At 44.9% G+C, this 14,165-nt stretch overlaps 1 protein-coding gene across 1 annotated transcript; it reads right to left on the reverse strand.

The window, feature by feature from the left end:
• Positions 1-1,024: 1,024 nt before the first annotated feature.
• Positions 1,025-11,762, reverse strand: LOC121560219 (regulating synaptic membrane exocytosis protein 2-like). The gene is made up of 3 exons (XM_045217494.1): positions 11,571-11,762; positions 10,532-10,543; positions 1,025-1,285 (listed from the first exon to the last, which is right to left on the reverse strand). The coding sequence occupies exons 1-3, from the start codon at positions 11,760-11,762 to the stop codon at positions 1,025-1,027; spliced, it is 465 nt and encodes a 154-aa protein (XP_045073429.1).
• Positions 11,763-14,165: the final 2,403 nt, after the last annotated feature.

Genomic DNA, 14,165 nt, shown 5'->3' on the forward strand with positions numbered 1-14,165 from the left:
ACCAGTTGGTCTAGGACAGGGATGTTGTTTCGATGTGCCAATTAATAGACAAGTTCTCTGCGTGCAAGGCTACTAAGCCCATGAAACTGGTCCTCAATATTTTTTATATGTTTAGCAAGCTCAGACTCCATGTCATCAGATAAGACCTTGTGTGCTTCTGCTACTCTATCATTGCCTCTGTTTCGCACAGGTACATGTTCATTTTGTGTTGTTGTGAATGTACCTCTTCAGTGTCATTCAGTCTATTTGTTCATCCCTTGCTACTGCTCTAATGGACTTCTTCCCTTCTATCACTTCCTGGGCTGCTCTCTCAAGAACTTCAAGGGGGTCTAGACCCCTGCTTGTTTTACATGTGTATACACAGGACATGATGATGTCTGCTCTGTAACAATAAAAATGCACTCTTGAGTTCATACTGTATGCATGACACATTGCAAAAATACTATGTATATTATGCATAAAACTGACTAAATGTAATCATCATTTGTATGGTGTTTGGTGGCCATTGGCTTAACTTACCCCAAACATTTTGACAATATTAGCCTGCACAGCTAGAAGGATGCACTTTCATGCTAGGTTTAGGACCTCATATTGAAGCTTATAGAGACCCCAACTGATGTATAAAACTATCTTCTTTGGTTTAGATACAAACATCATGAAACCTATAACACAATACATTCATTTGAAAATCAGTTTTTTTGACCTAACTTGCTTACCAATTTTCCATGTGGTTTCTTCCTTCACAGACTCCATGAAATGATGACCTCATCCTAAATATTTGGTCACATGATTCATTTTGTGTATGGTTTCCTAGAAACAAGGGGTGGCTCAACTAACCTTTTGGCTCAACTTACCCCACTCTCCCCTAACAGGTTTCACTTTTAACAGACAGTTTCCCTCCACAATAAGATCAAAATGATAAATCCAGCTCAAATCCCACAGGGAATTGTTTAAATGTGTTTAACACACAACCTTACACACACACACTAGACTCACCTGTCTATGTCCTGTCCTGGACAGTACCTCAGCCCTGAGCCGTTGTTGAGGAGCCTTGTCTGGGGAGCCCGGGAGGTCTGCTTCTGTCTGCTGATACGTCCCCTGGGGGCCCCTGGAAGAGGAGGTCCTGCTGCAGTTTGGCCTTCTTCTCCTGGGGGGCCTCCTCGTGACGTCGACCCCGGGGGCCCTCAGACACGCCCCGTGGCCCTGCAGTGCCGCTGTAGAACCACGCCCCCGACTTGGTGAGTATTTCTTGTTGTTTTCGGCACAAGTTGCATACCCACATAACCTGTACACAGAGGAGAGAGGGGGTTAGATGTCTGCAGTGTTGTTGGTGGTGGTGGTGGTCTTACAGTGATGAACTACAATGGAAGGAGTCATGGAATGGATCAACCCCTAGAGGAGTTGTGTCAAGTATCATTAAATAAGGATACTTGGACCTGCTAGATGTTGTAGGAACACTGTAAATATACAGATGAGGATATGAATGATTTGATAATATTGCATACACATACAGTAGCCTTGGGGACATTGTTTAGGAGGGAGAGAATATTAGGATTGTATGTAGGACCATATCTAATTGAGGACGTCGTTTTTAGTTCACTGGACAGTCTCATGAGCATGATGGGGAATCTGAAGTTCATATGATCTACATTCCCCTACACTCTTAGAAAAAAAGGGTTCCAAAAGGATTCTTTGGCCATCCCCATAGGAGAACCCTTTTTGCATCCAGGTAGAACCATTTTTGGTTCCTGGTAGAATCTTTTTGGGTTCCATGTAGAACCCTCTGTGGAAAAGGTTCTACATGGAACCCAAAAGGGTTCGTCAAAGGTTTCTCCCTTTTAGGCTCTAGATAGAGTGGTACATACCTACACCACTTGCTTATATGGGGTACCAGCCATATAAATAAAATCACTACAATGGGTATCCCCATTCAAGTCAATGGGTTGGTAGTGGGTAGTTACAGAATCATTAATGGGTGATTCTATTTCTATGGTACTAGCTTTGTGGTGCACAATACTGTAAGTAACTGAATCTAAATAGGAAGCTAGCTGCGGCCCTACTGTTTAATACAGCTGTTTGTGTATAGCAGAGGGATGGAGAGAGACTGTGTTCAACAGCTCTACAGAGGGAGGAAGCAGCACTAACTGTGATCTGCAGCCCCCTCCCTCACATTAGCCTCATAAATCCAGGCGCCGACAAAGCCCTGATCACTCTCCCGCCTCAGACGCATGGCGCAGCCGCCCTCAAAGCCCTGGGCTGCTTCGCAAATGGCACCCTATTCCATACGCACTGCACTATGGGCCCTGGTCAAAAAGTAGTACACTATATTTAGCATAGGATGCCATTTGTGATGAAACCTGATCACTCCACCTCAGACGCAGCTCACCCGGCCTCACGCTTCCCTAACAATCGCCCTCCCTAATCTGGAGGAGGAGCTAAGTCCAGTGGAAAGGAAGAAATGGGCAGCCACCTGAGCTGCCTGGCGCCTCTCTCTCTCTCTCTCTCTCTCTCTCTCTCTCTCTCTCTCTCTCTCTCTCTCTCTCTCTCTCTCTCTCTCTCTCTCTCTCTCTCTCTCTCTCTCTCTCTCTCTCTCTCTCTCTCTCTCTCTCTCTCTCTCTCTCTCTCTCTCTCCCTCCCTCCCTCCCTCCCTCCCTCCCTCCCTCCCTCCCTCCCTCCCTCCCTCCCTCCCTCCCCCCTCTCTCTCTCTCTCTCTCTCTCTCTCTCTCTCTCTCTCTCTCTCTCTCTCTCTCTCTCTCTCTCTCTCTCTCTCTCTCTCTCTCTCTCTCTCTCTCTCTCTCTCTCTCTCTCTCTCTCTCTCTCTCTCTCTCCCTCTCCCTCTCCCTCTCCCTCCCTCCCTGATGCAGGGCATCAGGGTCCATGAGGATCTCAGCCTGGAGGCTGATGGCCAGTGACTGACAGACTGACCGACAGCTGTGACGTACAGTAGAGAGGCAGGCAGCTGCACTTAACCCAGCAGCAGTGTCCTCCAGCCCCTAGCTATAGCCTGACTCTCTGGCCTTGGTCCTGGTCCTGTAGTCAGAGCATTGAGCTGACTCAGTACTGGAGTACATTACTGTGATTAATATTGCCTGGGCTGGGCCTACAGAGCACACTGACTGAGTGGCTGGCTTGCTGGCTAACTGGCTGGCTTGGAGTGGAAAAACTGGGGGTCATATTCGGAAGGCCATGGTATGACAATTGTGATGTTGTCTCCTTATCACCCCAGGCAATTTCCTGAACCACCGGGGCGGGGCTACACTCTACTTCCATACTTCTCACTCACACACGCACGCACGCACACAACAACCTCCATACTAGTCACATGCATGTGCACGCACATGCACACTCTACCTCCACACCAGGTCCCACTTCCTGTTCATTACTCCAATCTCCCTCTGTGCTTAACATAGCCCAGTTCTTTCCCAGATAGAGAGAGCCTTGTACATCAGCCAGCATGGCACCACGTGACCTACGTATTTACTGCTCACAACTGCAATTTACATTGAGTTCTCCAATCTGCCAATAATACTGAACCACATTCTGAGCTTCAGACTGCACATGCAGTGGGCTATTTTATGTCATCAATGCATACCTAATAGTACATTAGTATTCCAAAACAGACCAGGAAGACATACAGTACTCACATAGGCCAAATGAATACTGAGCAGGGCAGGCTAAGCCTAGCTCAGCCTCACACATCAATCCTATACAGGACTATATGATGTAGCATCTGATCTGCATGACTAATGCACTAAAAAGTGAAAATGGTGAAAAATAGAAGCAGTGGTTGATCACAGTAGAGATGATTTAATGATAAGGTTTTAGGTCGAAGCCATACTCCTTAGTCACACAGAAGTGGTGTCAGCACACATATACTCACACAGCATGTGCGCTCTAACAGTCCGTCCAGTGATGCGCGAGAGCGTGAGTGTGACCCCCCTCTGACAGACTACTGTTAGCATCTGTAATACTCCCTAAACCACATACACACACACACACAGGTCAAGCAGCTGTGCTGATTGCCAGAGGTGTGTTCACTGCAGCCAGACTGCAGTCCCTCCTCCCTCCTTCCCCACCGCCTAACTCTTCACGGCTGAGTGCAGTCAGGGGGACGGGGTGGGGGAGGAAGGGGAGAGGAAGGGACAGCCCCCCCCAGGCTGGGCCATTTCTCCCTGTGTTTGCACATTTCATAGTCATTGAACCTGCACCCAAAAATAGAACATTAAAAAACCTAGTGCTCCAAACATCGCGGAGGAATAGAAATGGCATATGTAGCTCACTAAATGTCCCAGCAAACAAGGGACGTCCTGAGGACATTCGGCGACGATCCCATTAGGTCCCTTAAGGGTTTTGCCACAACGTTATCCCACTGACTTTCTGAGAACGTTCTAAGAACGTTGCATGATAGTCCCAAGGGAACGTTCTCTGGGGGACCTTTGTCTAGTTCCCTGTACGTTCCCAGGATGTCACTGAGGACCATGTCAGGACCTTTTTAGGACGTTCTCAGGACTTTCATTTTACTAGTCCTTAGGATGTTGCGTGATGGTCCCAAGGGAACGTTCTCTGGGGGACCTTTTTATAGTTCCCGGTTTGTCCCAGGACGTTTTTACGACATTTACGACATTCTTGGGACGTTGTGAGACGTTACAAGACCATGGTCCTTGCCTATGGAGCAGTGAGGGGAACGGCACCTCCGTACCTTCAGGCTCTGATCAGTCCCTACACCCAAACGAGGGCATTGCGTTCATCCACCTCTGGCCTGCTGGCTCCCCTTCCTCTGCGGAAGCATAGTTCCCGCTCAGCCCAGTCAAAACTGTTCGCTGCTCTGGCACCCCAATGGTGGAACAAGCTCCCTCACGACGCCAGGACAGCGGAGTCACTCACCACCTTCCGGAGACATTTGAAACCCCACCTCTTTAAGGAATACCTGGGATAGGATAAAGTAATCCTTCTACCCCCCCCCAAAAAAAAAAAATATAGGGTGAATGCACCAATTTGTAAGTCGCTCTGGATAAGAGCGTCTGCTAAATGACGTAAATGTAATGTAAATGTTGTGTCATGGTCCCCTGAATGTCCCCTGAATAGTTTTTCTTCAGTGTATTTTTAACAGAGCTGAGATTTACTTTGAAATGCAAAGTGTAGGAATAGGTCTACAAGGGAAATCAGTCATTGATACAGACATGGTGGCGTAACAGGAAGATCAGAATGCCGTGAACCTGAGGAGTATTTTTGAAATATTTTATTATTATTATAATTTTTTGCTTAATCTGATTGGGTGGGCCTGGCTCCCCAGTGGGTGGGCCTGTGTCCACCCAGGCCCACCCATGCCTACGCCCCTGTGTTAAAAGCACTGTTTGTTTGTATGCGTGTGTCCCTAGCATTGCCAAAAGACAAAGAGCTGTGACTGTATCAGTGGTTCACCAATCAGGGCCTTTTTGGGCTTGGCAATAGTAACAAGGGGTGATGTGTAATGAAACTAGGGTGCTCGTGCCCTGGGTAATATTTTTTTTTTGGGGGGGGGGAGAACTAGACAAAACCTCCAGCGGACCATGACACAACAACCCAAGAAACTCCTAGAAACGTCCTCGTGGGACGTCCCCAGGACCAACCAGGAACTAGACAAAATCTCCAGGGGACCATGAACAACGTCCTGATGACTTTGGCGACCATTTCATGACGTCCCGGGGACGTCTTAACAACTCATTATTGTTTGCAGGGTGTGCTGGAGCATAAGTACTGTAGGCTACTGATGTGTTGTATTAGGTTCCGATGGGTATCATCAAGCTGTTTAGATTGATATGTAATTTGTTATCTAATGTTTTTTTCATTTAAACTCAAGGTGGGTTCATATATCCTTATCATCTTTCTCATTTGCATTTGGTCCCATGCAAAGATATTATACTACATATTTTACTCCATCTAATCCATCTGGACTTGAATCAATAACTTCTATCTAAGATTAGTAGGCCTAGCGTTCAGACAACCTCTTGTGTTGCAAATCTCTACAGCAAAAACACTGCTATAGCTTTTTACAAGGGTGGTGCTGTGGTGGTGCTTTCGATGACCAATGTAGTGTATGTTCATCACTTTCTAAAAGACGATTTACAGCATTGACTGAAACTCCTTTAAGATGGAGAGCAGCCTTCAGCTATCCCAGTTTGTGCTGAGCTGTGTTTAGCTGTCAAGCCTGTGGCCCTACAGTACATCAAAGTAAAGTTAACAGGGGAGGGAGGAGACAATCACCTCTTTCTGATGCGTATGTTCCAGTAGCCAATACTCAAGTCATTGAGCTCTCTCTTGTGGCCAAGAAGCAGCACTACACTACAACAGCATCCTACCAAAACAGTTGAGAAGAGCATGATATTATCAAACTTCAAAGCTATAGGATTTAAGTTAAACTAAACCTAACAATGAAAACACCATGGTGACCATTTCTAACTATTAAGAGAATTGCAACCATTGTTGCATTACTTGAGTCAAAATATCCACTGTTCTTTTGGGAGACAAAAACACATACTTGGTTTCATATCCTTCAGACTAAATGCATTCCCAACCATCAGATGTTACTGTATCTTGTTCATAGCATGCAGAGAACAAAAATATCACATACCATAAAGAGATGTGTGTTATGGTCAAATATTCATGTGATGTTGAATGATCTGTCATAGGTATCATATTGCCTGTTTCCCTCTCAGTCTCACCTGGCCTGAACTTGTCTGAGCTAATTAAAAACTCATTGTTTAAGGGAACATGTCTGGGAACATCTTGGCTTTGAAACTGAGTTTGCACTTGAGTCTACTGTGTCTGAAACATAAAGAACCTATTCAATCATTCTGCACTCCTTTTCCCCCACACAACACAAGTTTTTTGTGTGTTATTAAAAACATGTGTGATAAAATATATTTAACCTATCTAAGATTAAATATACCACATTCTTCTGAATCTGTGTGTGTAAAGAGCTCAAAAAGACAGATCTAGAGGGAAACATTTCTTAAAGTATATTTCATGAAACGATGTAGCCTAAATAGGGATGAAAGAAGAGCCGACACTCACGTGCTCAAACACTGCCTGGCACGTGGTGCATTACATTTTAATGAGGTTCTAAATTTAGTGTGTAGGGCGCGTGGTAGTAATAATAATAGACTTGATGCATAAATGTATGCCCCTTTATTTTTACCAAAGTTCAGAAATACCTGAAAGAGAAAGATGAGTGCAGCTTGAGAAATGGAGTGACTGGATTCACACAGAGAGATGGCAGATGTCTTTCACAGACCCCTAAGCCCTGTGACATTATTTACAAAGCCAAAGTCTATTTTTGGTCCTACTTAAGAATTTGGCATGCAATGTCGGCTTATCAAAGAGCTGTTCACCGTTTCACATACATTTTAGAAATGACCATATCTATTCAGAATTTCAGAGAACATGATGTAATTAGAACTTTCACAAACAATGAGCACTACATAGCCTAAAAAATCCATATAAACGTGTTCAGACGACCTGCCCTCACCTAGGCTATAACAAGGTGTTTATAACATGTAGGGCATTCATAATAGCCATATAATATTTCATTCATCATTGGTCATATGATAATCGACATTAAAATACTCTGACTGCTTATGCAAACAGTGCACAACAGTCTATAGCCTCATGTGCATTGTAAATGCAGTATCCAAACGGCTGATTGTGAGCCCGTCGTATTGAATGATTTCCAAGCCAAGACAATCCATTTTACATTTATCTTACCCATGGTAACGACGGGAAGTATCATGTCCGTGCAGAAAAAACAATGTATGTAATCCTAATTTCGTGGAAATGTTACTGGGCAGTGTGCGGTAAAATCAGGAAGAACCGAGGAGACAGACAGAGGCGCCGACCTTCAGCACCGTTCAGCACCGCGGACAGCACCTAATCGGACAACAGGCAGGCAGCTAGCTCTGCTCAATGTAGGCCCGTGAAGGTTACGCGATGCTAATAATGTATGTGATTTGTCCAGGCTGCAAATAATACAACCCAGTCAGACAGTCTTAAGTTCCAACCATGATTTTTTCCTAAACAGATTATTTACAGAAAATAACCAAATACGTGTCTGCCACGATGTCAAATAGAAAACGTTACAGCCCCTTCATAAATGCAGTAAAGGATTCCAATTTTGAAACGCGGCACACAAAAAAAGAAGCATTCAGAAGCAGCTTCATGGGAGAAAAGATGTGCAAGAGTGAGCAAGAAAGCGCGCAATCATGTTTTTCCCGCCGCTGTATTAGGCCTACTAGTTAAGTCTTCTTACTAATAGATGCGGGCGTGAGTCTCCCGCTACCGGGGGCTTATTCGAGCTCATTATAAATGCAGCGCGTCCCCCGTGGTGCTGGGCGGCCCAACTGTCTCAAAGAATCCAATGTGTGCCGTTACACGGCCGTGACGCTCAGGGACTCACCAAGCTATTTCTGATGCGCCACAACAACGTGCTCTTCTAAATTCACTGGAATATTAGGCTATTTTTTACTTTGATGAGGCCAGAAAGATCCAGTAAGTGTGAGTTCTGTTAGTTTGCAGCAGAGTGAATGAGAGCTGAGAGCCAAGAGCGCCACAGCACATGTGATGTCCTCAAAAGTCGCTTTAATCACGAATGACTTGGTCTCAGGAGACTGTTGATTCCTGAGGCATTTTTTAGCAACATCAGAGGAATTGAAATGGTGAACAGTCCTGCTATAAGGACTCTGGGGGTTCAGAAAATGTACATAGTGCACAGTATGTCTTTCAAAGGCTCCATCTATATCAGGTTTGTCTAATGTGTAGCAGCTGAGCCTAGACTAGACTGACCAGTATCAGTACTGGACTAACTGTCTAATCACACTGGATGTCATTCACCTCTTTACTGTAGGCTAATATCAAGGAAAGATCTATAGCAAAATATCATATGTTATTGTCATAACCATGTATCTGATAGGCTATACTAGACTAAATAAGAAAATAAATAATCTCGGGGCTCATTCTAATGTAGCTCAAATCCACCTTCACGCCTTCTGCTTCTTCTCCTGCGTCTCTGTGAAACTCTCAGCAGCCAGTCTGGCCTATCGTATTCCAGTGTCCAACAGCTCTGCTAGAGGCCCCAGACACTGAGGCGTGTAAATATTGATGCCGTTTCACAGAACAAGAGATCTCTCGTCACGGCTGTCACTGTTTGTGGGAAGGAAAGAGAATACTGATGGAAAAAGAACAGATTTCACCACCACCTCTTTGACTGACACACAAGCTTTAGATGAGACGAGCTACTGTAGGTGGTTGGGCTTACCAAAACATCGCCAACTGAGCTATATAGTCTTAGTTAATGAACTTGCAATAACATAACATATATTCTTATTATGAGACCATGAAAATGGTTGTGTTAGAGTCTGTGTACACGTGGCATGTGTGTGTAAACATGAAAGGGCTTTATTGTGTCCAACATGTGTAGGGCTCTGGTATAAAGTAGTTCACTATATAGGGAATAGGGTGCCATTTGAGACTTGTCCTTTAGGTCCATGGGCCCTGCCCTCAGAGGTCCAGCAGTCGGACCCCCAGTGACATCACCCTCCTTGGGTTGAAAAAGCGATCTGGTCACCCAGCCCTGTCTGGGAACCAAACCCCTGGATCAGCTGGCCATGAGGGCTCCGTGAGGGCTTGGAGCCCTGTAACCATATACAGGGAGGCAGTGTCTGTGTCAACGGTGTCCCTCTGGCTAAGACAGCAGCACATCTACTGAACATATGTACACCTCCACCTCCACCCCCCACCATCCATCCATCTATCTCCATCTAACTCCATCTCCATTCCTCTATTGTACTTCTTCCACCTCCAGACCTGTAGTAACAACTGTTTTGCTTTCAAATACTTTAGCTGCATGTGCCATTTTGGGACGCAACTAATGTATTTTCATGGCCAAGAAGACAGATAGCTACAATACCAGGCAAACAGTGGGCAGGGCAGCAGTGGGCCTATCCTCCTACCCTCTGATCTGATCCCAGGGCAGATCTGCCAACACTCCAGCTACTCATCACACTGTCTCAACCCTGCTGCTGCTGCCTGCTGCCAGCCCACAGCCGCTACTCAACACCATCTGTAGGCTACAACTCTGGAGGAGACCCATCACTCCACCCATTATCAGTCAACAACAAAGACAGACAGGTGATGGACGGACGGTCGAGTGGAGGTGGACTCTCAGCTCATTCAGCTCAGTTATAGCTGTTTAGGGAAACCTTGACAGGGATCTGGTCCAAACTTTGCATTGACAATGGAACAAAGATACCGAAACATATTTTCTGCCATATACTTTATATGTCCTTTGGTCATACCAATTATCTGTTTTGGTCTGGCCTTCAGCATGATATGATTGACTCACAGATGTGATTGGTCAAAAACCATCTGACATTTGTATTCAGGGTACTGTATGTGTATATTACAGTCTGAGAAGCATCTTATGGGGCGAAGGAGCGATGCTTCCATTCAGACTTGTCTTAGTCGAGATGCGCAAAAGGTTGGAAAAGGATTTGCTAACCACTTTGTCCTCCTGTTGCAATTCCATGAGAGCAGGAATGCAGCAGACAGAGATAGAGGGAGAGAGAGAGAGAGAGAGAGAGAGAGAGAGAGAGAGAGAGAGAGAGAGAGAGAGAGAAGAGAGAGGAGAGAGAGAGAGAGAAGAAGAAGGAAGGGGGAGAAAGATTGTGAGTGACATTAGTACACTTTGACACATCGCATTCCGACAGTGAGGGTATCGGACGGCACCAAACATAAACACTCAGCCACATAATAATACGTCAAAGCTAAAGCTTACTCTGTAGGAGGGATTTCACAACAAGGTTAGTTAGTTAGACAGTGGAGCAGCATGGTAATACACAGCTGCCATGAGATTTAGGGCTGTCGTGAGATGCCAGGGGAGAAGCTCCCCCCAGTGGTAAAGAAAGAGATTTACATTTCACATATTTAGCAGACCCTCTTATCCAGAGCTAAGTGTCTTGCTCAAGGGCACATCGACTCTGGGATTCGAACCAGAAACCTTTTGGTTACTGGCCCAACAGTTTTAACTGCTAGGCTACCTGACGGCCAAGTGAAAACAAGACCTGAAGAAATCCCTACATCTAGAATCATCCCTCATCACATTTGCAGTCAGAGTCTAACAAAGTAATGTAGAGAGTATTTGAATGGGATAAACATTGGTAGGAGTTGGTATATGGTATAGATCTTCAGTAGGGATGTGTTGTGAGCTGCACCACTGTCTGTAGCTGGCTTGAGGCCCAGTTTCTGATTTCACACTAATGTTTCATAACCCAGCGGAGGATTTGATTTGAGACAGAAATGGATGGACTAGTCAGGCTATTTTTGGGACCCAAGAGAGAAAGTAGCAGCAAAAACCACTCTCTCACAACAGCTGGCCTGGCCTGCATGTGATTGTATAAAATGTGTTGTATTGACAAATTACTTCCACCTTCTCACTGTAATCTTACATATGCATGCATATGTGTGTGTGTGTGTGTGTGCATCATGCATGTGTGTGTGTGCGTTCATAGACACAGACAAACTAGGCTCAACCTCCTCACCTTATTTGACCGCAGAGACACTCGTCCTCCGCACCGAGCACAGAATTTCGTTTGGCAATATGAACAGAGGTGGCCGCAGCCGTCAGCGAACTTGGTTTTGTGGCAAATCCCGCAGGTAGGGAGAGAGAGTCGTTGAGGGTTCTTCTGGGGTTCTCCTGTCGTCCCCGTCTGCGGGGTCGTATCGTCCCCCATCTTCTTCACCTGGTCCTTGTAGCTCTCAAACTGTTGGTGCAACTTCCTGCAAGGAAGGAAGGAAGCAAGGAAGGAAGGAAGGAAGGAAGGAAGGAAGGAAGGAAGGAAGGAAGGAAGGAAGGAAGGAAGGAAGGAAGGAAGGAAGGAAGGAAGGAAGGAAGGAAGGAAGGAAGGAAGGAAGAGAGGAACGCAGTTAGGAAAGGAACCGTTCAGAACAGAAACTTTGTCCTAAATGGTTCCCTAGTCCCTAGTCCCGCTAAAGTGCACTACTTTTTGCCCGTGTATAACAATGCACTACAGGTGATAGGAAGTCATTTCAGATGTGCCCTTGGATCTTGTGTAGTCGTTGTACAGGTACATATCAGAACTTTGTGCTGTAGCTAACTGCAGGATGTTGTGTGATGTCCATTAGTGTTGGTAGATAGCAAGTGCAAAGTGGTGTATGTAGCTCTGATTCCTTTGAAAGAGAAATGTAGGAAACACTTTCTATGAAGAACATGCTTTATAACGTCCTTGATTTAATACACTCATAGAAAGTGTAACCAAAATGTTTTGTAAACCAAATAACCTACAATTCGTTAGCATACAACTGTCAGAGTTGGAAATGTTTCAGAGTATTTTCTGCATTGCATATTGTTGTAATGTTACTATAGATCTCCATTCACATAGAGCTGCACCCATCTTTACTGAAACAAGGCGGGCCAGGTAGGAAGGTATAGAGTTTGCATTTCAAGTTAAAGAGCCTAACTTAATTCCACTGACTCAGGTTCCCGGCGTTTAATTAATCATTTGTACTTGTGTTTCTATTTCAGGGCGGGGACGAGAAGTAAGCTTCAGGGCGGGGCCGAGATGTAAACTTCAGGGCGGGGCCGAGACATAAGCTAATACCGCCCTCCAAATTTCAATGCTCACACTTCAGTGGAAAGAACACGTCAAATCAGTTTTTTCACAGCAACAACATGACTGGGTAGCCTACACTACAGGATCCATTCAACCATCGGCTAACAGTGCCTTTAGACAGTGCAGAGGAATCAGATTATTGTGTAGGTTTACTGACTAGTGCCCTGTGGGAAAAGGGTGCCAAATAGGGAAAAGGGTGCCATTTGGAAGTACGCCTTCATTTTCTTTTAGCTCAACATCTTCTTTGATCTGCAGCACCTGCTCAAAACACTAGATGTACATTCAGTGTTATCTTCTCCTAAACTCTCCCAATACACCCACCCACCCAGACACCCCCACACATGACAGGTCCAACTGGACCCGAGGACCAGAGGACCCTGAAACGCTTCCCTCACACAGACAGACCAGCATGCATTTTGTATGACACATGTCAATCGGGTGTATCCTTGGAAACGAAAACCCTGGCTGACTTCATAATATGGGCGGTTAGAATTGGTTTCTTCTCCACATTTTACCCCTGCAACATTCATTAGTCACGTGAATTATTAACCAGAGCTATCGTTTTATCATCCGTATGCATGGCTTGGTGTCGTGGAGGTGATAAACATGCTGCCTTTTTCTTTCCAACAAACAGGCCTCTTATTTAGATCCCAAATGTAATTGGTGCTTGACTCGATGTGGCTCTGCCCTGTCTGGACGACTATCACCCTGCTGAACACTAGATATATGTGTGCTACCCTGCCATGCTGCTGTACCCACACTGGATAAATAACACTGGGCTACTAATGTCACTATATACTGAACACAGATTAGACCTGGGACGTGATGGTGTAGTGTTGTTTAACACACACACACACACACACACACATACACATACACACACACACACACACACACACACACACACACACACACACACACACACAGACATACCAGACCAAATCTACGGATAGAAGAATTGAAATGTGCATATTGAGTAGCAGTGTCTGCTGTTCAGAGCAGGGGTTCTCAAAGTGGGGTCCGCAGTACTGGAGGGGGTCCACGGCCAGATACAACAAAAATAGAATATTTCTAACCACAGATTACATTTGGGCCAAGGGATCCGTGGAATAAGTTTAGAGGGTGTAATACAATACAATAAAATACAATTTAATATAATTAATCTACAACTTATGTTCTTAACCCTGGGTCACATGGGCCTGGGAGGCTCACAGGGATTTTGGTATCCACAGTGCTCCACCAATTAAAATGTTTTCAACTTAATACTATTTGTATTATATTCTTGTATTCCGCAAAAACATATTTTTTTACATAAATGCATTGTAATTTAAAACTAGAATCCTTAGTTGCTACATCCATCTTTGGTATGGAATACCATGATATACGAATTGAGTCTTGAAGAATATAACTTATAAATGCCTCATGAGTTTAGTTCAACTGTCTTAGCCCATCAGAACCGAAAATAGCATGTTTTACTCCAATGTTTGTAAACAATGTAAATGT

The sequence above is a fragment of the Coregonus clupeaformis genome, unplaced genomic scaffold, assembly GCF_020615455.1.
Source record: "Coregonus clupeaformis isolate EN_2021a unplaced genomic scaffold, ASM2061545v1 scaf1075, whole genome shotgun sequence".
NCBI lineage: Eukaryota > Metazoa > Chordata > Actinopteri > Salmoniformes > Salmonidae > Coregonus > Coregonus clupeaformis.